General features: G+C 37.1%; 3 protein-coding genes across 3 annotated transcripts; 2 read left to right on the top strand and 1 right to left on the bottom strand.

Moving 5' to 3' along the window:
- Positions 1-6,176: 6,176 nt before the first annotated feature.
- Positions 6,177-23,085, bottom strand: DMAP1 (DNA methyltransferase 1 associated protein 1). The gene is made up of 8 exons (XM_089638709.1): positions 22,723-23,085; positions 12,824-12,987; positions 12,493-12,711; positions 12,155-12,286; positions 10,846-11,136; positions 10,271-10,412; positions 7,697-7,851; positions 6,177-7,141 (listed from the first exon to the last, which is right to left on the bottom strand). The coding sequence occupies exons 1-8, from the start codon at positions 22,928-22,930 to the stop codon at positions 7,034-7,036; spliced, it is 1,419 nt and encodes a 472-aa protein (XP_089494835.1). The 5' UTR covers positions 22,931-23,085; the 3' UTR covers positions 6,177-7,033.
- Positions 13,217-18,325, top strand: LOC149418910 (uncharacterized). The gene is made up of 3 exons (XM_089639049.1): positions 13,217-13,686; positions 14,203-14,543; positions 18,307-18,325. Exons 1-3 carry the CDS (start codon positions 13,543-13,545, stop codon positions 18,323-18,325), a joined length of 504 nt encoding a protein of 167 aa, XP_089495175.1. The 5' UTR covers positions 13,217-13,542.
- Positions 23,086-23,316: 231 nt separating the features above from the next.
- TSG101 (tumor susceptibility gene 101) lies at positions 23,317-25,035 on the top strand. Its single transcript, XM_089638708.1, has one exon. The coding sequence runs from the start codon at positions 23,501-23,503 to the stop codon at positions 24,734-24,736; it is 1,236 nt and encodes a 411-aa protein (XP_089494834.1). The 5' UTR covers positions 23,317-23,500; the 3' UTR covers positions 24,737-25,035.

Raw genomic sequence — 25,035 nt, 5'->3', positions numbered from 1 at the left:
AAAATATTATTTACCATTCTATTATTTTTACTTATAAGAATTTAGGACGGGTTGTTTCACAGAAATTCGTCTAACATTATCATCAAATGGCCATTCAGCGCCATTTCGTTTTTTTTAAATCGTTAAATGCCAATTCTAAGTCCGTTACAGCTTTTGAACCAATTGTGACCAGCAGAAAAGGACCATTTTCATGTTATTAAGTCTATTAGCTTATTATAATTTGACAGATAGCTAAAACGCACCTTGAATGGGCATTTAACAGTTACCTCTCAAATGTAAAAAAAAAAAACAACAAAATGGCGATGAATAGCCGTTTGATGACGTTGTTGTCACACATGAATTTCTGCGAAACAACTGTCTGAGTGGATTGAAAATTATTGATTTTTGTGTAGCACCAAGTGATTGGTATGTAGAAGTTGAAGAACCCACCTTGCGGCATGTCTAGTGATGTTTCGGCTGCTTCTGATGTGCGCATGAAACTGCTAATGGAACAACTATCGGGTCTAGCTATAGAATAAAGAAAAGAAGAACACTAGAAGTGCCTTCCAAACAAATTTTAATGAAAACAAATGTCGCCATTGACTTTTGGTTCTAGACCGGTTCTAACCTAGTGTGTGTGCTGTCTTTCTTACTCTTGCCTGAAATTGTATCACCATCCCATTTGATTTTCATAATCATGGGGAAACGCAGCTTTGTATTGGAAATTTAAGGCCCGATTGGCCAGACTTTTGGATCACGAACCATGCACGGCAATTCTTGTGTTCTTTACTGGCGTTTCTATGGAAGTTTTTGAACGTGGGATTTGGTCCTCCCAATGAATTGATTATTATTGATTATACCGATAAAAGTTTTAAGGATAGGGTATTTTCGAAATTACGTTAAATTATTTTTATGTTGACTAATAAATTTTCCATGACGTTTTAAAATGTGCCATTTTCGATTTGCCGCCTACACGACATGATTGTTTTTATTTCATGAATAGGCCAAGAGCATTGGCGCCAAACTGCCAACAGCATTCATACGTTGGCGGGTTTGGCAACAATGTTGTGGCAGATTACGCGGCCATTTTCGCGTAAATTTCTATTTTAGATTTGTGGCCAAAATACTCAACCAAACTTAATTATTAAAAAAAAAAATGCTTGGCAAATATCTATAAGGATGTGAACTCATTTTATTTTTTTTAATTATAAAATATAGGTCACTAAAGAAGTCGATTATAAAGGCAATTTTTTGTTAGTTAATAGTAGTGTTGGAAACCGAAGAAGAGTCCCAACTGCTCCAAACCGTCTGGAGCAAGTGGGACTACGGCATGTCTAATTGGGGTATGTTGTGAGGCTGAAGGTAGTGGGAAGGGTAAGGAGATGGGGAATGGGAAGGTAGGGAAGTACCTGGCTAGTCAGATCTGGTCACCAAACACGGCCAAAACCATTTCAAGCAATGTTTCAATTCTGAATGTTGGTCTTACACCAGGGCGATACTGAGAATATCTTCCACTCAGGAACGCGCCGCAAATATACTATATATATATAAAAGACCTCAACAAGTAAAATTACTCAATCAAGTCAGCGATTCAAAATATAGCGACTTTTCAATACCCCAAGGCACGGTTTTGGGACCATTGTTATTTATTATACACGGTGTCCGGAAACTCGTAGTACAAGCGGGAAACTGGAGAATCTACACCACATGGGGAACCCAAAAAAACATAAAGTTTTTTGATTTGAGCATTTTCAAAAAAAAAAAAAAAAAACCAAAAAAAAAAATTTTTTTCGGCTATTTTAGGGTTAAAGTTTTTTCTGGTGTTTAGGGTTGAATAACAGATGTTTTAACCCTGCAGAGCAGAAATATTTTATGATTACACCGGGTTAAATGAAGGGTGATTTCAAAATAATGCTTCAAATCCGAGTTTCTTCATTTGTTTTACTTTCAAATAGTTTTAATTAGTTGGGTACTTTGATCTTCAGTAATAATTTATAAGAATTTTATTAAAAAAAAAAAAAAAAAATCAACTTCAAACTCGATTTACTCGATAACGAAAGCTCAAATAAAAAAAATATATACTACAAAATCGACTCCAAATGTGATGTAGATTCACCAGTTTCCCGCTTGTACTACGAGTTTCCGGACACCCTGTATATGTCAATGATATATTCAATATTTCCAAATATGGAGACATTGTCTCTTACGCTGACGATACAGTCCTACTACTAAAAGCAAACACCTGGTCAGAACTAAATAACATGGCAAATACAGATATCAATGAACTAAAATTATGGTTTGATGAAAACCTGTTGACTTTAAACTCTAAAAAAACTTATTATTTACCATTTTTCATTAAAAAACAAGAAACACCTAAAGAAATAAACATAATTATCCACTCTGTGAAAAATACAGAAAACCACAAATGCAATATGTTATGCACAAACATAGAAAGCAAGACCGATATTAAGTACCTAGGCATAACAATAGACCAGCGTTTAAAATGGTCCCCACATATAAATATTCTGAACAACAGAATAAGGAAACTAACATATATATTTAGATGTTTAAGAGATATTTTAAACGAAAAATTACTTAGAACCACATACTTTGCTTTCTGTCAATCAATTATACAATACGGCATTATAGGCTGGGGCGGTACATATAAAAATCAAACTCAAACAATTTACATATCACAAAAACTAATAATAAAAACCATATTAAAAAAACCCTATTCATATTCGTCCGAACTTTTATTCAAACAATTTAAGGTCAGAAAATTAAGTGCATTATACTTCTACCATGCAACATTACAAATTTATAAAAACTATATTGAAAATAAAATTGCACCCTTTAAAAATAACAGAAATCTTAGACAAACGTCAATACTTCCTACTAGAGGTGGGCAAAATTGATTGAATTAATTCCATGAATTAATTCAATCTTGTAACACAATCGATCTTATTCTCATTTTCAAAAGGAATTGAATCTTAATTCCGTATCGTTGGCATTTTTTTCTAAACATTTTACAATTAAATTATTTCATGATAATAAGGTAATAATTAATAATTATGTGATGTGTTTCATAGAAATCTAATTAAATATTATTACGGTACTATGGCGGCGCGCCGCGAAGTTTATATGTACCATACATAAACCAATCACATATGTACTGTGCCCTGTCGCACTAAATCGCGTATCTAGTATCCCGCGTCCCGCGCCGTATTCCAAAAGACTCTTTTCATCGAGTCCCCAGTCAAGGAATTAATGAATTTATTCCGTATTCAGTTGTGACGTCACGCGTTGTGACACAAATCCTATGTCCCATGTACCGGGTCTGTCCGGACAAGCGCTCAATCTCAGGGAATAAGTGAAACAGGACAGAGACATAGACACTCGAGACAGAGTTCCCAATTCCCTATTCGTTATCGAGTCCCTTTCCTTACTAGTTACAGGTCCGTCCGCACCGTCTGCAAGAACGCAAGTCATTAATGTCGCAGATAGACACAACACACTTACTAGTCAGAAGTTCCTAATTCATTTCACTATGTCAGCTGTCAATCGGTTCGTCGTTAGTTCCCGCGTGGCTAAACCTTCGATTTAGTACCTAGTCAGGTGAAAACTTTCTACTTTGGAATCTGAATCCTAATAAAAAAGCGAAAGTATCTCCTGTATTCTTCTCCTTTCCGAATGCGAAAATAATGCAATACGCTTAGAAACAAAACGATGTTTACGTTATTGTTCTTATAAGTATGTTTTTTATGTACCTGCCTACTTGTAGACGTAAAAAGAGATCAGTTGACTGTCAAATTGTGGGTGATGATAACATGTAATTTGTTTTGATTTCTGTATTTTTGTACTGAATTGTATGCCACTCAATTTCAAACTTTCAATCAGTTTTTATTTGGCGCATGGATTTAAAATTACCATTGAGGTAAGTACCTGCAAACATTAAAATAAATAAATATAATATATATGTGGTTGAAGCTTATTCCAGGTGAACGGGTCGGATATACAAAAGTGGGATAATAATAATATAGTTCTTATAATTGCTTTAAGAACGTATCTCATTGCCCCTAAAATAATATATTTTTTATGTAAAGGTTATCTTAACGTACCTACATTTTGTAGTAAATATATAGATAGTTTTACGAAGAAAGATAATAATAATTTTTATTTTGGGATTCAGTTTGCCAGCAAAAATTTTCTATGCACAAAAGAAAAATCGAGTGGGACTTTTTATTTTTGGTATCGTTTAATGATGTTTTACCTTCGTTTTTTATAGGAAAAAGCAACATATTGAATAGCCAAGATGTCTTCCAGAAAAAGGATAGAACTTTAGTGTTACTTTTCTGAAGTAGATGGAGGGATGCATTGCTCCACAATTTAGAAATGGGAGTTAAAAAATAAACATCCGACTATTCCTCTCCAGGTCCAGCGCCCTGCGCCTTCCGTGGCCTTTGCGGCACCCATTTCAACGATTTTATTAGTGACTTGTAAAATTACTTTTTATTTTTGTTCGTAAAATAACATATTTATTAAAAAGTTTGTAACATGTTTATTTTGTGGAACGACATATCTTTTTTTACTAAAGTTACTCCAAAGCTCTCCTCGCTTTAAGAACTCTGTGCTATAAAGTGTAAAGCTTACAAATACAGGTTTTCTAAGTAAAGTTATAAATGTACTTCTGCAATGTACAAAATAAATCCCTATATTTGATATTTTTTGTGTGTTTATATAAAATGTTTTTTTCAAAACGAACACATTTATGTGAATGCGAAAAATGGTTCATTATTGCTTTCTTTAAGTTTCCTAAATGTGAGCAATCTAGGTACAAAACCAAAATGAAGTGTCGAATCAAGGAATTAAATGAATGAATTTAATGAATTAGTTCACTTGACCAGGTGAATAAGACTGAATTGATTCATTATTGTGAATGAATCTGCCCATGTCTACTTCCTACTCCTAAATGTAAAAAAACAATAGGACAGTTCAACCATGAATATCTCGGAGTTAAATTTTTTAACTCATTACCAGAAAAAATTAGAAACATGAATGCAAATATAAACGAATTCAAAAGCCACCTTAAAAAGTATTCCGAACAGTTGAACTGAATCGTACCAAATATAAACAAATATAACAACACCCCCATACACACAAGCCCTGCTTATTTATGGGGGTACATCGAATACTTATATTATGTAATTAATAACCTACTATATTGTGTAATTATATTATGTAATTGATATATTATGTAATTCGTGTATCTTTTTTTTACTAATAAAAAAAACTAAAAAAAAAATTAAAAAAAATATTAATTTAAATGAGTAAATTGTGAATAACATAAATTTGGATTTGAGCCCGCGACCTCCAGCTTGCTAGTCGAGAGCCGTACCTCACGACCACGGAGGCAGTCAAAATTTCAGACTTCAACTTATTGTCATTTTCAAAATTAAACTAAATGTGTGAAGAATACAGACATTCCCATTTCATGGATCTCTGCTAGTCTTGTACTGTAAATGAATAATTAATCTGTAGTAATATAATTTTATTATTATTTTTATTTACTGAGCCGGCAGCATTCCGCCGATGCGCTCATTTCTGATTACAAAATAAGTTTAACAGTAATTGAGTTATTTTGAATTGAAAATAAGTTAATCCTTTCTTCTCACTAAATAAGACTCCTATCAAACTTTAAATTTTATTATATTAATAAATATAATTAGAAATATTTAAAATGAACACTAAGTCAGAAAGTTTTTCAATTATAATTATAATAACTTGAGGACTGCATTGAAAATTAGATTAAGTTGGTTTATCGCACAGTGTACATGGTGTACAGCGTACAGTATTCCCACAAGCAATTAGTTCCCGCATGCTGATTAGACATATTCCCATATTGACTTCTTAACTAGTTTGTACATATTTGTTGATACGTTTCAGTCTAGTACAAAACATGCATAGGTGTGTCCAAGGCAGGATTTAGGGAGAGGGGGGGAGGCACGTGCCCCCTCAGATGCTTAAAAATAGACAAGGTAATACAGGAAACAAAAGAAAAATGTCATTATGTATTATTATTATTTTTTGTTTTTTATAACTAACTATTTTCATATTAATAACCTTTTTATTAAAATTACAATATATTTTTTACAGTTGTTTTTTAATCCCAAATATGAGAAAAATTTTTGTCCGTCTGACCCTTGTGCCCCTCCCAGAAAAAAATCTTGGATCTGCCCTTGCATGCGTCGCAGATCGCTTCTTGAGTGTTCAATGTATTTTATAGGTAGAAATGTTATGTAAAAATAATGTTGTACAGTAAAACCCGCTTAAGAAGTTCCCACTTAAAAAGTTTTCATGCTTAAGAAGTTTGGTTTTCGGTTCCTTGAAGACTGGATTTGAAAAATAGTCTAATTTATCTTAAAGAATTATTTTTTCTGGTCCGTTGAAAAACTTCGTTGGAGAGTTTCAGTGTATAGAGAAGAAAATGTAAAGGCATGTGTAGCAATTGAATACTACATTTTAATGAATAAGAGAATGCTGGAATTATAATTTTTGATTTTGTGTGAACACCGCACTAAAGTCCCGATTAGGGATGCCATAGTCTTCGGGAGCAGTAGGACTCTTGCACGGTTTCGCATAATTTTTAAGAGGGCGTACCCAAATGAAACTGAACTGATGTGTGGAATTTAGGCAGGGCCGGTCCTGTGCATGCTTAATTGGAGTACTTCACTCTGGGCGCCGACTTGCAAAGTCACCAAAGAGCTGATAACACCTACTACAGCGCCAGACATCGTTTCGCTCAGGGCCAGACCTGTATGTAACTACCTGTATCAAGGAAATATTTTATCCACAAGAAGAGTGAGATAAATAAAAATAAACAGCATTGAATTCTGGCTGCACGATAATGTAGTTCTGTATTCTATTTTTTATAAATCTATTTACATAATATAGAAGGAACAAGTACCTAGCTTTAATATGTGATTGATATTGAACATTATACTGTTTACATAATACTATTTAATAATGATATTGAGTAGGTAATGCTGCGTTGATTTCAGTTTATTGCTGGGGTGCCAGGGGACCCCACTACGTCGATTATTTCTGCATTTGGTTTGATGTCCTGCTCCACACTGGAGGATATGGAAGCTGGGATAGTTAACGTCTGAAACACAATAACAAAACAATGATTATCTAATGTTCCAAGACACCAATGTTGTATGGGGGACGAAACACAGAAGCTGGTAAAACATTCCGAAATCTAAAACGGGTTGTATAAACAGTGGCGGCTCGTGACTTTTGAGTGTGATAGAGTGCTACGTTTGACATTATTGTTGTTGTTTAGTCCAAAACGTTTATTTTTTTGGACAATTCGATATTTAGTAAAAAACCGAATAAAAAAAAGAAGTTTTTTTTAGCTACAACATCAATAATGCTATTTTTTGTAATACTAGCAATCTAGTACACACAAAAGTCACGAGCCACCACTGCGTACAAATGACCCGTCCTCATGTGTCCAAAAATGTCAACTGTGTACAAAGCGCGGTTTGAAGTATTTCTCGACTGTTCACCGGTGCTGAAGGGATCAATTACGCTAGTTCCGGTAGAACAAGGACGACATTCCCACCTGACGCCTGCACTGTAACTTACCGCCCGTTTCTACAAAGTCAAGGGATTTCTAGGCTACAGATCAGAGTATATTATGAAAATTATTATTTACCTTTCCGGGACTCAAGGCTTCGTACTGATGCCTCAGGGCTTGCAGATCAAACTCACACGAAGCGAGGGCAGCTCTGAGCTCCAGGGACAGAGAGAGCTCTGAACGCAGCTCGTTAAAGTGCTGGCAGATCTCACCTGTGGGCGGTGGGTTCGTTTCTGTAAGGAAAAAAATTGCATCGATATATATATATATTTTTTTTTATCCTGATTTATTTTCTTTTTATTAAAATTAATTTATTTATTGTGAAATATAGTGAATCCCACAACATTTAACAAAAATCAGATCATGATAATATTACATTAACCGATTGACATAAAACCTCGCCGGCCCGTTGGGGGTATATTGATGTCTTAAACTCAAACCACGCCGGCACGGTGGGCCAATATGCAGCTCAATAGATAATGAAGCATTCATTTCGTAGTATTGGCAATAATACGTAGGTAAAGTTTTTCCCTAATAATTACAAATTAAATTTTGTTAGCGACCGGAGTCGTAGTGATTTTTAAAAATGGTGAGTGGTTTTGGTATTGTTAAAAAACTCAAGGTGAATGCTTTTGAGGACTATTGTACAAAATTAATTTTTTCATTGTACATATATTATATGCGTAAATAAAAGTTATGCCACTAAGATTGACCAATGTTCAACATTTTTGTAACTAAGTAAAAAAAAAAATAAGAAAAAAACTTTTTTTTTAAGTAATTTTTATATCCACACTAACTCACATTAATATATATTTTTTTTAAACTCTAAATATATTTTTTGCATAACTTGATTCAATATAGAAGTTAAACAAAATTATTAGGTTTAAACATAGGGTTTTAGAGTTATATTAGATTTAGTACACCACTGCAGATTTTAAAATTTTGGTACAAAATTAATTCGGAGGTGAGGGCCAATTTTTCGGATGCCAATGGGTTAACAACCATTAAATTAACCCCGTAGGATCCATCCAACTACAATAGCAGTTCAGTGAAATCATGACTATTTCAGGTGCACTGCAATGCGCAGTGTGTACAGATAGGTTTTGAAGCATTTCGATAGTCTATAAAAATTCCTAAGTAAAACGTTAACATTGTAGATGCCTGTCAATTATTTCAATACTATATTTGGCTTTGAGATATTTGCAAAATATTACCCTTATATTATTATTATATGAAATAGGTAGACTTGACATAAAATTTGTCATTTTTTAGGCCAATTTTAGACGTACACTTTTCTTCAAAAAAACACAAATTAATTTTGAAAGATCGTTATTTTATCTAGTAAAGCAAGACGTTAAATTTTGAAAAATAATGTTATTATCATATCATAATAAAGTGTTACCGTTGGTCGATCCGCAGATTTGTTGCATTTTCAAAGGTGAATTTGTATTACACAACAAATATTTCAAATTATATAATTATACAGCATAAACAAACAAAAAATTATCTACCAAAAGTAGGTATAAGATTTTTGTTTTTATTTAAAATAAAATAACTAATAAATAAATCCGAGCACGCGTTTTGTGACGAAAAATCCTCGCTTAAAAATGGGGAGGAAAATACCCTTGGAATAAAGTTTTATTAGAAAACTCAAATTACGACATCAAAAACGTATGTGGGAGATATATTTTTAGAAAAAACAAGGGTTCGTGATATTTAATTATCCGTGTACATTGTACGTACTTATATGCTACAGGGTCGTTCGAACGAATCAGTCATAATATGCATACATTTTTTGTAACATTTAGCGATAATTTTTTGTTGTTTAATTTCCAGGGAAAAGAATCAACTATGGACTATCAGGAGTTTATGTTTATCATCGATGTTCCATGTATAAATGTTAAAACTTATGCCAAAGTACATGAAACTGTTTGTGATTGGTGGTCAAAAAATGCCACGAACCAAATAAATTTTGATTTGTGATGTGCGATTCAAATCATGTTTTTGTTCATAATTTCTATTCAATTCACTATTGCATGGGTATAATTCAACATATTTAATATTTTTTAAAGCTACAACCGAGAAATCAACAACAATAATTGTTATTTCATCGGAACCATGCTGTCATTTTCATCAGCCGCGCGGGAATACGGCTGGCAGTGGAATGAATTCGGTATTTCTATCTCGTTCTAAAAAAACGTCCGATCGCGAGACCGTCTTTTAACGAAATTTGAATTCTCGGCCGCTGGATAAGACGCCTTAAGGGTAAAAAACAATTCAATAGAGACGCAGCCTTATGTGAAACAAAATATTTATTTCTACTGAAGTTTAAATGAAAAATGTCTATCTCAGAAGAAAGGTGGTTTAGGAGTGTAGTCATTCTCCCAAAAGGCATTATAATTGGTATATGTACAAGCACGCTATCCACCTCACTGGACAAAGTCTGTTTATAAAAGTGCATAAAACAAACATGAAAATAAGAAAACAATACCTACTTATTTGACGTTTAAACATTCTTTTGGTTGTGATATAACCTTATGGTTTTTTTTAAAAGTGATAGTCAAAGATATATCTACTCCAATGTTCACACATATCCGTTCACTACAGATCACTGTACAACCAACATCTGAATAATTATTAAAAATGATTTACCAATATTGAGGTTCTGCAGAGCCTGATCGATGGCCTTGGCTTTCTTCTGTCCGACTCCGGGAGGCAGCTTCATGCGCTGGGAACGCAGCCACACTCCGGATCCTCGCGCCTCGGGGAACCTTATTCCAGCACCCTCCACACTCTGCAAATACATAGTAGTAATAATAATTTGCAAAAAACAAAAAATTTAAGATCAAAGATGATTTACCAACTAACTCCACACAAGAGGGCCTGAGGGAAATAAGTTTCCTAATTACCTACAGGATAAGAGTCCCAACTGCTCCTCTACTGTTTAAAGCTAGTGGGACCATGACATCTCCATTGTGTATGTCGTGAGTGGAGTGGGGAAGGGAAGAAGACAGAGAAGAGAAAGGTTAGGAAGTATCTACCTAAGCAGATCTGGTCACCAGACATGTCTAAAGCTATTTGATACTGAGTGGTGGTCTTTCATAAATTTTAAAAACTCCCGGGTCGAGTCCAGGAATTTACTACCCTGTCGTGGACATTGTCCATCAATAATGAAATATTATCCAATCAAAATTGTTTTTTTAATGAAAAACATAGAATCAACTCACAATGGTATCAATGGCCTTTATAGGCCTCGAATGCTGCGGCACCTTTTTCTTGTGCACCTTCCTGTCGTGCCTGCGGGCCAGGCTGGCCGGGATGCCCCCGCTTCCTCCGCCTCCCACGCTGGCTCCCTCACCGCCTCCCGGAGTGGACCCCCCGCCCCCCGCTGCCCCCAGGGTGCCCCCGTGGTCTGCCTGACTGATGAGCTTCTGCAGGTCTTGTGTCTTGCGTTCCCGCTCCTTCTTGCGAGCCTCGATCTTTTTCAACTCATTGACGAGAGAGAGTTCCTCTTCAATCTGAAAGCATTCACAGAAATGGAATTGTAATGCGGTATTTTCAAAAACTACGAAAATCGTTAATAATGTGCGAAGATTTAAAATTTATGTTTCTGATTCTGATCATCGTACTAAAAATGTGTAATTTTCATTAATAATTATTGTTTTTAAAAGCCGCAATTCTGAAGCAGTTCCTACTGGCTACGTCATTATGACTTAAAAACATTCAGTTTCAGTGCCGGCAACCCGGGCGTTTATTTAAGGTTGGTTCTGTACAGATGTTTTTTTTTCATTACCCTCCTCACTAGACAAAGTCTGTTCTGAGGCTGGTAATTAACAATTTATATATAAACCAAATGTTTAGTAAAAAATAGTAAAATAAAAATAATAAGAAAAATAGTAGCAATGGAGATAACAGTAACTAAAAAAAAAAGAGTAATAAAAAAAAACGAGTAATATAAAAATAGAAAAATAAGTGTAGTACTATATGTGTTCAAAAATTATGTATAATAATATGAAATGAGTATTTCGTATTGTAATTAATTGTAAAATTTTGTAATTTCGTTAGAATTTGTGTGCAGTATGGTTTGTAAAATGCAATTAGATGTTTAGTAAGACGGCATTAGACGCAAGTAAGACGGCAGTCACAAACGTTGGCCGGTGTGACGTCAATAACGGTATATTCGGACAAAAACATAAATGTCATTTTGGTGGCAAATCAAAAATGGCATATTTCAAACCGAGAACGAAAAATACCCAATTAAAATACTATGAATTGGGATGGCAGAATAATAGTAAAAAAAACGTAATTAAAATGCCCGAGGATGATATAGCGCGATCAAGTGAATCAAATAATTGAATAGGGCCATGTCTAGAGTCACCCAATAGGCAACTTACATACACCGGAGATTAATCTACATAAGTTTAAACAAGAGGAAAAATATACTTGAAAAGTGGGCGGAGAGCCAGAAAAGATTGGGAACCTCTGATCTGTATGATCTTATACATGTGTGGTTTATGTATTGTGGGTGGTATTTACCTGGTCCTGTGTGCGATCAAATAACCTCCTTAGTTGTTCTTTTCTTCTCTTTTCATGTTCTGCGTCAAAAGTGAATGGCCTTCTGTCACTAGCGCCACCCTGTGCATGGCCGTACCAACTGTTACCTTTTACCTTAACAGGAATGACAAAATCACTTATAATAATAAAAATAAAATGTAAATAATAACTAGACATAGGATTAAATGCATTTTCGTATTTCAGCTGACGAGACTACGAGTTATAAGTGTCCCAACTGTCGGAAGTGGGACTCTTATAATTCCGTGGGACTAAAACCACATCCGGCCAAAAGAATCAATATGCAGTCAAAGATGGATTACCTTGGTGAGAACAGCGCAGACCTGGTAGTACCTCTCTTTGAGGTCCTCGACGGAGCGGTCCCGGAAGGCGGCCCGATCCCAGCGGTCAGCGATGACGAGGAAGCGCAGGTCAAAGCGCCGGCACAGCTCCATGAGGTGGTCTGACTCCGCCTTGGACCACTCCTCGCTGCGCAGGTGCGAGGAGTATTCTGCTTCTGAGTAGCTCGGCACCGACACTTGCTAGAAAAACAATAATTATTGTTATTGTAACAATTTACTAAAATAAAATAGGTATATTTGCTTTCTGTTTTGTTTTGGAATCGTGTTTACCAACCGGTGTTGAGATGTTTACCTTATTGAACTGGGCGAATGGATACTCTCGGGGTTCATCGGATATCCGCTTCCAGTGATGGAACACAGCCCCGTCCGTCCGTGCAGGGTTGGTGAAGGGCGTCCAAACCCATCGCCGGGCTTTTCTCATGCCCAGCTTAGCCTTCACCTGCTTATAACCCTTGCCTGTAACGGAGATTCATATAATAAACAAGGAAATTTCAAGACATTGAATATTATTCAAACACAATTAACATATTATTTGACGGCCGGCGTGGTCTAGTGGTATACGCTTTTGACTACAGATCCGAAGGTCGCGGGTTCGAACCCGGCGTGCGCAAATAAATTTTATTTGATTAATTTGTGTTATTTCACAATTAATTAATTTAAAATAATATACAGGGTGTATCGGCACTAACCCGACAAACTTTAACCAGCTATTCCTTAGCACATTTGGAGTAAAAAATGTTATGTACACTTTGCTGTCCGGTAACATTTTTTTTCTTTTAAAAACAAAAAATAAATAAAATTTCCACACTCCGCTACTGCCCACAGTATAGGGGTAAAATAATTGGCAACGCCGCGCTACTGTCATCTCTTTCACACATATTCTGTCTCAAGTCCCGTGTGGTTCCCGCCACCCCGTCTCGTATCAGTGGTCAGTGCTGTTTTGGGAGTTCGCATGTCATCAAGTTTCTAGTTTCGTTTTTGTTTTGTTATCTAAGTTTTTACTGTTGAAATATGCCCCTCAATTATCCACCTGCCGAGCAAGCAGATATTGTTTTTGTTTATGGATTTTGCAATGGAAATTCACGAGCAGCCGTAAGGGAGTATCGCATGAGGTTTCCTGGAAGACGCGTCCCACACCATGCTACCTTTGTCCAGGTTTGTACCCTATCAATTGTTTATTGAAACTATTTACATTCATTGATAATGCCAAAAAGCGCTTTTGAAATTTAAACTGGGAACATTAAAAACATAACAAGGGGCCACCAACTTTAAAAATGTAAATTGTACTTTAGGTGATTTGTGTTCAGTGGTCACTAAACGGCGTTTTAAAAAGTTAATTAATTTTAATCTCTAATAAATGCATCATTCACTGCAATTGAATTCACTCCCTTTCTCACCATGGGATTATTTAAATTACTTGAATTCAATTTCACCCCTGTGAATCCAAGATATCAACCGTACCTAGTTAAGAAAATTATAATTTAAAACACTTTGTTATACATTTTACTATAAAAAAATGAAATAAATGAAGAGAAAACGTAAGTTTTCTGATATGTGCCTAAAATAAGTGTTCTTTAAAAATAAAATGAGTGAAAAAGCCCGCGATTGTTTATTTGACATTATTACTGAGCTGAATAATAAAAGCAGTTGTTATTTGTTGTTTTGTTTCAGATGTATCAACAATTGCGTGACTGTGGCATCGGACGGATTGAAGGCGCCGGCGGAGGACACAACATCGTTCCTGTGGCAGTTGAGGAGAGAATCCTGAACTTAATTACCGAAGACCCCACGCTGTCCGTGCGTCGGGTCGCTCTGATGATAGGACACAGGGAACACATGGCGGTATGGAGAGTTCTGAAGAAGCACGGGCTCAAACCTTTTCACTATAGGCGCTGCCAAGGCCTCATGGAGAATGACCACTTTTCCAGAGTCGTGTACTGCAGAAGAATGCTGCATAATGTCATAAGAGATGCAGACTTCATGAAAAACATATTGTTTACCGACGAAGCACAGTTCACTAAAACAGGAGTGCTAAATGTGCACAACTTGCACCATTGGGCTGAACAAAACCCCAAGCTTGTTCGGGAGTCGTCGAGCCAGGACAGATTTTCCATCAACATGTGGGCAGGAATCCTGGGAAATCAAATACTCGGTCCAATCGAGTTGCCTCCCAGACTAAATGGACCGATGTATTTGGAGTTCTTACAAGTGCAACTGGGCGAGATTCTGGAAGATGTGAACCTCGAATTACTACGGAGAATGTGGTTCCAGCACGATGGAGCCCCACCACACTATTCGATTGCCGTGCGGAACTACTTGGATGTCGAGTTTCCTGGTCGTTGGATAGGCCGTGGAAGTCCGGCCATTGCTTGGCCACCAAGATCACCCGACCTGACCCCCCTGGATTACTACCTGTGGGGGGCTCTCAAGGAAAAAGTGTATGCTAAGCCAATAGCCTCAAGAGAGCAACTGCTCGAACGAGTGATGGAAGCCGCTGCAGAAATTAAAGCAAATCCTGCAAACTTAAATAATCAAAATATAACAAGACTACACGCTTGCATCGAAAATAATGGTAGTCACTTCGAACAAATGCTCCAATAAAAAAATTAACATAAACTACATGTCCGCATTTTCATTTATTATTTATTGGTAAAATTCTCACAATGTCATTCATTTACACATCAATATTACCTACATATCAATATTTAATAAAATCTGTAGAAGAGTATGCCCGTCGGCATTCAACAAGTTTTTCGACAAGTGTGTCGAAAAGCGTCTTCTCTCTTTCCTACACACTAAATATTAATGGTTAAAAATGAGACGACTGATGCTTGTAAGCGCGCCAATACGTAAAAACAACGAAACTCGAATAAGAATTGCCAGGTGGGTTTTTTAATCGCTTTAATCTGACTTTAAACAATAATTAAACACGTAAAAATTATTTAATATAATATTACAGTACAGTACTTTGAACCTTCGCAATAAATTTATTTGATTTTAAGTTTAGTTTGTAGAACTCCATTTCAATTTAGAGATTTTTTTTATTTTAACAGTCTTATTAAAAAATTTATAAAAACAGTGTGTTTATAAACAAGTTCTGCTAGTTGTAATTATTATTACGCGTGACAGCTGTTTCACCTTCTGACGGCATTATCAAACTTTGGTAAAGCCACTTACAGACGACGTAAGTGATAACTTTCTTTTTTTATTATTCTGGCTTTATTGATTTCCGAGTAAATTGTCGTAAATTATTATTTGCTAATCCCAATATTATTTGCTAATGCTAATAATTAAGTGAAATTTTAAACAATGCAATAATAGGATTATTGCATTGTTAATTTCACTTAATGTCGTTGGTATTTCCAACTGATGACTCAGGGGTTTATTTCCCTGAATAATTAAGTATTTTGGGGTCTAATTATTATGCATTTCATTACATCCGATAATTTAAACAATTTTTATGTTGAATTGGGGTAAGTTTTATGGCTAAGGGAAGGAGTGGAAGGTGAGGAAGTACCTGGATATTCAGATCTGGTCACCAAATACGGCTAGTCATTTCAAGCAACGTTTAAATTCTAAACCTGGATATTCAGATCTGGTCACCAAATACGGCTAGTCATTTCAAGCAACGTTTAAATTCTGAACCTGGATATTCAGATCTGGTCACCAAATACGGCTAGTCATTTCAAGTAACGTTTAAATTCTAAACCTGGATATTCAGATCTGGTCACCAAATACGGCTAGTCATTTCAAGCAACGTTTAAATTCTGAACCTGGATATTCAGATCTGGTCACCAAATACGGCTAGTCATTTCAAGCAACGTTTAAATTCTAAACCTGGATATTCAGATCTGGTCACCAAATACGGCTAGTCATTTCAAGCAACGTTTAAATTCTGAACCTGGATATTCAGATCTGGTCACCAAATACGGCTAGTCATTTCAAGCAACGTTTAAATTCTAAACCTGGATATTCAGATCTGGTCACCAAATACGGCTAGTCATTTCAAGCAACGTTTAAATTCTGAACCTGGATATTCAGATCTGGTCACCAAATACGGCTAGTCATTTCAAGCAACGTTTAAATTCTGAATTAATTAATCAATTACGAAAAAGCGTGGGGTTAAGAATATTTTTTTTAAATTATAGTTGTAATTTATTGTCGATTTTTTAAAAAAATTGCGATATTTTAAATAAAATTTAATAATTATTGTTTAAATAAATTAGCAATCTGGCAGCATTCATTTGCAGGTGGTCAATCCAATGCAGTCATGACGTTTGTGTGAGTGCTTTCCTTTGTCTCAGTGTGTTGCGCAGCAGTTTTATATGAACCGTTTTTTGATTCATCGGGATTGTTTTTAAAACTATACATTCTTTGTACCTTCAAATTAGTGGAAATAAACTTAAGTGTGTCAAGCTGCTCGTTATATTCCGGTAATTCTGGAAGGCTTTTAACATAAGCAATAATATTCATAAATCACATTCCGCGAAGTTGTAAATAACTAAATTTATTAAAAAATATACGTTGTAGGATAGCCTAGCAAGTAACATTTTGACAGAGCACTTACGGTGATTTAAAAAACAACGGCGCTGTTCAAATAATCCAATTATTATTATTGATAAGTACCTAAGTGAGGAAAATTGTTTTTAAAAGTGCTCAGAATTATTGGACTTCGATTATAAATTCAGGAAATCTACTAATTAGTTTCTTAGTTTCAAAATTAGACTATTTAATACGTGAAACGCGTAAGAGGTGAAACCAAAGCATTCCAGAGGTGAAACAATTTAGATACAAAAATAAAACTGATGTGTACAATACAAGAAGACAATCAGTGATTCGCATACGAAAAATGTGAATAATCATTATTGTTAAATAAAATATTTCTTTTCTGGTACTGGATTATGTAATACGGGCTTCGTTCGCAGCAACACGCGAGAGTTGCGATGTTGCTTTCAAATTTTGACAAAGGATAAAACAGTGGTGACATGTGGTGAAAATATGTTTAATTAATTTTTTATTAAAAAAAAACGTTACCGGACAGCAAAGTGCACATAACATTTTTTACTCCAAATGTGCTAAGGAATAGCTGGTTAAAGTTTGTCGGGTTAGTGCCGATACACCCTGTATAGTATATTTGCGGCACGTTCCAGAGTGGAAGATACTCTCAGTATCGCCCTGGTGTAAGACCACCATTCAGAATTGAAACGTTGCTTGAAATGGCTTTAGCCGTGTTTGGTGACCAGATCTGAATAGCCAGGTACTTCCCCACCTTCCTCTTCCCCATCTCCCTCCCCTCCCCAATACCCTCAGCCTCACAACATACCCCCAATTGGGGATGCCATAGTCTCACTCGCTCCAGACGGGAGCAGTTGGGACTCTTGTGCGGTATTACTGTAAAAAAAAAAAAAAAATATATAAGATTAGATCAAAATATGCATTTAAAGCAGTGGCATGCTGTACATAAGGGATGAAAAGCTGTGCCTATCATAAGAAAAACAAACCATTAAAAAAAGTTAAAGAAAGATGTGTGGGTATTTGTGGGTTATCACCCACCACATTTTATTTAGATTTGAAAATTTGCTAAAATAACCTAACCAAACCTATCAAAACTAACTAACCCTAAAAAAATATGTGATGGGCTAACCCACAAGTATCTTTGGGTACTTCGAAACTTGGGTATATGCTGACTACGTGTGCCCAGTAAAATTTAACACTTTCCCGACACAATTACTAATTCCTGATGATCTCAAACTGTACCCGTGGTATTGTTCTCAGGTGCAAAGCTTTCACTTAGAACAAATTTCACTTCGTTTCATTTTTACACTCAAAATAAATATGACATATTTATCAAAATATCCCACTTCGCGGCCATTTTACATCGTACTTTTTGCCGGGAACTTGATGGGAGTCGCTATATGCACAGCGACTAATCGACAGGGGGCGTGGCCAACATATCCGAGCATACCCGAAGTGAAGTATAGGTATAAAAGGGACACTTCTTTTGAATCACAAACCATGTTACACAAACCTAGCGTAGCCGCTAAACTAATTGAAAACTGGGATGTTTTTCTTGCCTGGACGCGAGCAGGCGGTATTAAGGGGACACTTTCTTTTGAATCACAAACCATGTTACACAAACCTAGCGTAGCCGCTAAACTAATTGAAAACTGGGATGTTTTTCTTGCCTTGACGCGAGCAGGCGGTATTAAGGGGACACTTTCTTTTGAATCACAAACCATGTTACACAAACCTAGCGTAGCCGCTAAACTAATTGAAAACTGGGATGTTTTTCTTGCCTTGACGCGAGCAGGCGGTATTAAGGGGACACTTTCTTTTGAATCACAAACCATGTTACACAAACCTAGCGTAGCCGCTAAACTAATTGAAAACTGGGATGTTTTTCTTGCCTTGACGCGAGCAGGCGGTATTAAGGGGACACTTTCTTTTGAATCACAAACCATGTTACACAAACCTAGCGTAGCCGCTAAACTAATTGAAAACTGGGATGTTTTTCTTGCCTTGACGCGAGCAGGCGGTATTAAGGGGACACTTTCTTTTGAATCACAAACCATGTTACACAAACCTAGCGTAGCCGCTAAACTAATTGAAAACTGGGATGTTTTTCTTGCCTGGACGCGAGCAGGCGGTATTAAGGGGACACTTTCTTTTGAATCACAAACCAAGTTACACAAACCTAGCGTAGCCGCTAAACCAATTGAAAACTGGGATGTTTTTCTTGCCTTGACGCGAGCAGGCGGTATTAAGGGGACACTTTCTTTTGAATCACAAACCATGTTACACAAACCTAGCGTAGCCGCTAAACTAATTGAAAACTGGGATGTTTTTCTTGCCTGGACGCGAGCAGGCGGTATTAAGGGGACACTTTCTTTTGAATCACAAACCATGTTACACAAACCTAGCGTAGCCGCTAAACTAATTGAAAACTGGGATGTTTTTCTTGCCTTGACGCGAGCAGGCGGTATTAAGGGGACACTTTCTTTTGAATCACAAACCATGTTACACAAACCTAGCGTAGCCGCTAAACTAATTGAAAACTGGGATGTTTTTCTTGCCTTGACGCGAGCAGGCGGTATTAAGGGGACACTTTCTTTTGAATCACAAACCATGTTACACAAACCTAGCGTAGCCGCTAAACTAATTGAAAACTGGGATGTTTTTCTTGCCTGGACGCGAGCAGGCGGTATTAAGGGGACACTTTCTTTTGAATCACAAACCAAGTTACACAAACCTAGCGTAGCCGCTAAACTAATTGAAAACTGGGATGTTTTTCTTGCCTTGACGCGAGCAGGCGGTATTAAGGGGACACTTTCTTTTGAATCACAAACCAAGTTACACAAACCTAGCGTAGCCGCTAAACTAATTGAAAACTGGGATGTTTTTCTTGCCTTGACGCGAGCAGGCGGTATTAAGGGGACACTTTCTTTTGAATCACAAACCAAGTTACACAAACCTAGCGTAGCCGCTAAACTAATTGAAAACTGGGATGTTTTTCTTGCCTTGACGCGAGCAGGCGGTATTAAGGGGACACTTTCTTTTGAATCACAAACCATGTTACACAAACCTAGCGTAGCCGCTAAACTAATTGAAAACTGGGATGTTTTTCTTGCCTTGACGCGAGCAGGCGGTATTAAGGGGACACTTTCTTTTGAATCACAAACCATGTTACACAAACCTAGCGTAGCCGCTAAACTAATTGAAAACTGGGATGTTTTTCTTGCCTTGACGCGAGCAGGCGGTATTAAGGGGACACTTTCTTTTGAATCACAAACCAAGTTACACAAACCTAGCGTAGCCGCTAAACTAATTGAAAACTGGGATGTTTTTCTTGCCTTGACGCGAGCAGGCGGTATTAAGGGGACACTTTCTTTTGAATCACAAACCATGTTACACAAACCTAGCGTAGCCGCTAAACTAATTGAAAACTGGGATGTTTTTCTTGCCTTGACGCGAGCAGGCGGTATTAAGGGGACACTTTCTTTTGAACCACAAACCATGTTACACAAACCTAGCGTAGCCGCTAAACTAATTGAAAACTGGGATGTTTTTCTTGCCTTGACGCGAGCAGGCGGTATTAAGGGGACACTTTCTTTTGAATCACAAACCATGTTACACAAACCTAGCGTAGCCGCTAAACTAATTGAAAACTGGGATGTTTTTCTTGCCTTGACGCGAGCAGGCGGTATTAAGGGGACACTTTCTTTTGAATCACAAACCAAGTTACACAAACCTAGCGTAGCCGCTAAACTAATTGAAAACTGGGATGTTTTTCTTGCCTTGACGCGAGCAGGCGGTATTAAGGGGACACTTTCTTTTGAACCACAAACCATGTTACACAAACCTAGCGTAGCCGCTAAACTAATTGAAAACTGGGATGTTTTTCTTGCCTTGACGCGAGCAGGCGGTATTAAGGGGACACTTTCTTTTGAATCACAAACCATGTTACACAAACCTAGCGTAGCCGCTAAACTAATTGAAAACTGGGATGTTTTTCTTGCCTGGACGCGAGCAGGCGGTATTAAGGGGACACTTTCTTTTGAATCACAAACCAAGTTACACAAACCTAGCGTAGCCGCTAAACTAATTGAAAACTGGGATGTTTTTCTTGCCTTGACGCGAGCAGGCGGTATTAAGGGGACACTTTCTTTTGAATCACAAACCAAGTTACACAAACCTAGCGTAGCCGCTAAACTAATTGAAAACTGGGATGTTTTTCTTGCCTTGACGCGAGCAGGCGGTATTAAGGGGACACTTTCTTTTGAATCACAAACCATGTTACACAAACCTAGCGTAGCCGCTAAACTAATTGAAAACTGGGATGTTTTTCTTGCCTTGACGCGAGCAGGCGGTATTAAGGGGACACTTTCTTTTGAACCACAAACCATGTTACACAAACCTAGCGTAGCCGCTAAACTACTTGAAAACTGGGATGTTTTTCTTGCCTTGACGCGAGCAGGCGCTATAAAGGGGGCACTTTCTTTTGTATCACAAACCATGTTACACAAACCTAGCGTAGTTCTAAAAAGGTTTGTTTACATTATATTATTACAACGCCATTTCTGACGTTTCGTTTCACCACCCACCGCGTTTCACTGATTTTGCAACTCGGAACACCTCGGGTATGCTCGGATATGTTGGCCACGCCCCCTGTCGACTAGTCGCTGTGCATATAGCGAAATCAACATGGCCGCTTATAATTTGTTAATAAATGTCGATCTCAAACTATTTTCTGTTTTTTTCCATGTTTTTCCTTTATTATTTCAACTAAAATGAAGCATAATACGTTTGCCCCAAGGTAAGTTCATAATTACTTCTCATACCGTCGAGATTTGGCTTAATTTGACAATTTTAGCGCAAAAACAGTGAGGGCACTGATAGACAGCATGTTCCAATTCTTGTGGGTTATCGACCACTACATATTTTTTTAGGGTTAGGTAAGGTTAGATTAGGATTTCACTATAGACATCTATTAGTAAATTAAGAAAACAATTTTCCTAATTTTAAAACCTAACCTTATGAAATTAACCTTTTTATATAAATTTTTTAAATATAAATTGCTCTATAACTACTTTCATGGTACCTTAACTTAAGTACTTGCTATTATATACAATTATCGAACTCCTTTGTACAACATAAATCTCTATGATAACTTGTATTGTACCTGCTTATATTGTTCATACTCAGTTTATTATCTTGCGTACTATAAATTTACTATTGTACTCCTGAACAATTTCCTATAACAATGAATACATGTAAAAGCCTTCAAGGTATGAATAAATAAATAATACAAAACATTCAACTAGAAGGGATGGGAAAAACACCCGGAACAAGGCAATCTAAAGTACTCCTAAACAAACCAGGCAATAGAATATATTGACAGAAACTCTCTGAGGGAGCTAGAACTACTAGCAAGACACTACAGGACAAATAGCTGTAGGAAATGTGAATGTTGAAGTGGAGCAAAATCAAACCAAGCATTTCTGCACAATAAAATCAGTTGCATAAATAAGACAGTGAAATAATAAAACGAAATTATCTCTTATGCGACTGAGCATAGTTTGGATTCGTATGCCAATTTAGATAAAACAATTGGGCTGAGAGGTGCGCTAATATTTTCAATAATTCAAATGAATCAAAGCACGGCTGTGAATAGATATTGAATTAATATCGTACCAGTATCTGTTGGCAATAGCGGGGGAGCATCAGAATTATCATTGTACAACAATGCAAACACCTCCCTGTGCATTCCCTCTGGTCTCTTGGCTGCCTTGGTCGAGACATAGCTCCTCTTCTTCAGCTTCTCGGCGTTGAGTATAGAATCCCTCGTTAACTCCGGCGTCACCGGCCGCTCGAGATCTAAAATATCTCTCACGTCTGCCATTTTGATATGTTGACTTTAATATAAGCACAATTCAGTAAAACTATAAATTACATCGAGGGTTTCAAGATGAAAGCGACAAGCACTCGAAATTATACATGAAATGCATTTTCTTGGATTTCGCTTCAACTCGATTCTTTGACAGTTGTTGTTTAATATTGTTTTTTTTTGTCTCTGGTTATATCATAGAAATTTCAGTGCTGCCATATAAAAAGTTCATTTGCATCGCTAAAATTCATAACCCTACCTGTATTTTTTAGGGACCGAGTAAAAAAGTATAGACATTTGCTCACGTTAGAAAATTATAATATCAAATACTTTAACATGTTGTAATATGTACGTGAAGTTGGTATAAAAAAAGTATTTACAACTGTGGAAAATCATAGAAAGCAAATAAAAATAGACTATTTGCAAATTCCGATGACAACTGACAAAACTTCGTAAAAATCTGACAAAAAGGATCCCCATTTTGAAGTGTCTTGTGCGAATATTTTCCTCGAGTGAATAATAGATAAATGCAATCAATATTGTGCGTAGAATTTTATTCACGGTCATCTGTTCCACAATCTAAAAATGTCTGACGAAGCGAAACTGAAACAATTTCTGACGAAATATAAACATCCTGATGTAACGAAAAGAGAAGTTTTGAACGTAATTCAACAACACAAGAGTTTGACGTTCAAGTTCGAATCATTCATGTTTAACGATGGCACCTGCCTCGAACTTGTCAATATGGAAGGAACAGTTCCAGTTCTATACAAAGGCAGTTCTTACAACATACCAGTTTGCATTTGGTTGATGGACACCCACCCTGCCCATGCCCCTCTCTGCTTTGTGAAACCAACAGCAGACATGGCCATCAAAGTATCGAAATGTGTCGACTACAACGGAAGAATCTATCTGCCATATTTGCACGAATGGAAATCTGGGAATTCCAACTTATTGAAACTCATCCGGATTATGTGCCAAACATTCAGTGAGACTCCTCCTGTCTACGCCAAACCAAAAGTCGCCGGCAACAACCAACCTCCGTACCCCACGTCTTCGTTCATGCCTCAGCCCGGGGGGCCGGCTCCCACCAACTACACTCCGTATCCTCCGATGCCGTATCCGGGTGCGTCCTCTACACCGTACCCTCCGGCTGGCAACCTTCCCTATCCATCCTATGGCGGCGGCGGCGGCGGTGGGGGCGGCTACAATTCCTACAACAATCCTTACCCTTACCCCAATGCGCAGCCCACCAACACTCCCTATGGGGGGTATCCCAGTGTGCAGCCTGTGTCGGATAATGCCTCCGGAGGAACTATAACAGAAGAACACATCCAGGCCTCTCTCCGTTCAGCCGTGGAGGATAAACTGAGACGTCGTCTGCGCGAACACTTCTCTCAAAACCAAGCCGAACTTGAAACCTTGCGACGAACTCAGCAAGAACTTGCCGACGGAAAGCAGAAGCTTGATGACATAATGTCCCGCCTCGCGAGGGAAGAATGTGAACTGGACAAGAACATTGGAATCTTGGAAGAGAAGGAACAAGAGTTAGAAAGAAGTATTTCCAAACTGACAGACCAAGACGGAGTGGATCCTGACGAAGCGGTGATGACCACCGCTCCTCTATACAACCAGCTGCTGAATGCCTTTGCCGAGGAGGCCACCACTGAGGACGCCATTTACTACATGGGAGAAGCTCTGCGCACGGACGTGGTGGATCTGGACTCCTTCCTGAAGCAGGTGCGCGCCCTCTCGAGGAAGCAGTTCACTCTCCGTGCCTTAATGCAGAAGTGTCGACAGAAAGCTGGCCTTGCCTACTAACTTGTGTTATGTTTCATTATAAAATATATTATATCCTCTAGATTTATGCGTAACAGTGTTACAAAACTAAATATTTATCAGTAATCTTAATTTAATATTTTGACGAAACACAATAAAGTTTTGTTTGTTTTGTCCATGCATGGAATAAGTAAATAATGTTGCCACACAAGCAGTGGAACAGGAAGCCGCAGAGCTTGCTATTCCGTACCTCTACAAGTTGTTGTAATACAACTTTACAGTAATAGTTTATTTACTTTTTTTATAATTTTACCATGAATATATTTAATATTAAACGAATG

This window comes from Hesperophylax consimilis, chromosome 13, assembly GCF_061612785.1.
Source record: "Hesperophylax consimilis isolate HC1 chromosome 13, BYU_Hcon_1.0, whole genome shotgun sequence".
Lineage (NCBI taxonomy): Eukaryota > Metazoa > Arthropoda > Insecta > Trichoptera > Limnephilidae > Hesperophylax > Hesperophylax consimilis.
Note: the sequence above shows the minus strand (reverse complement) of the source record. Positions and strands in the feature narration are given on the sequence as shown.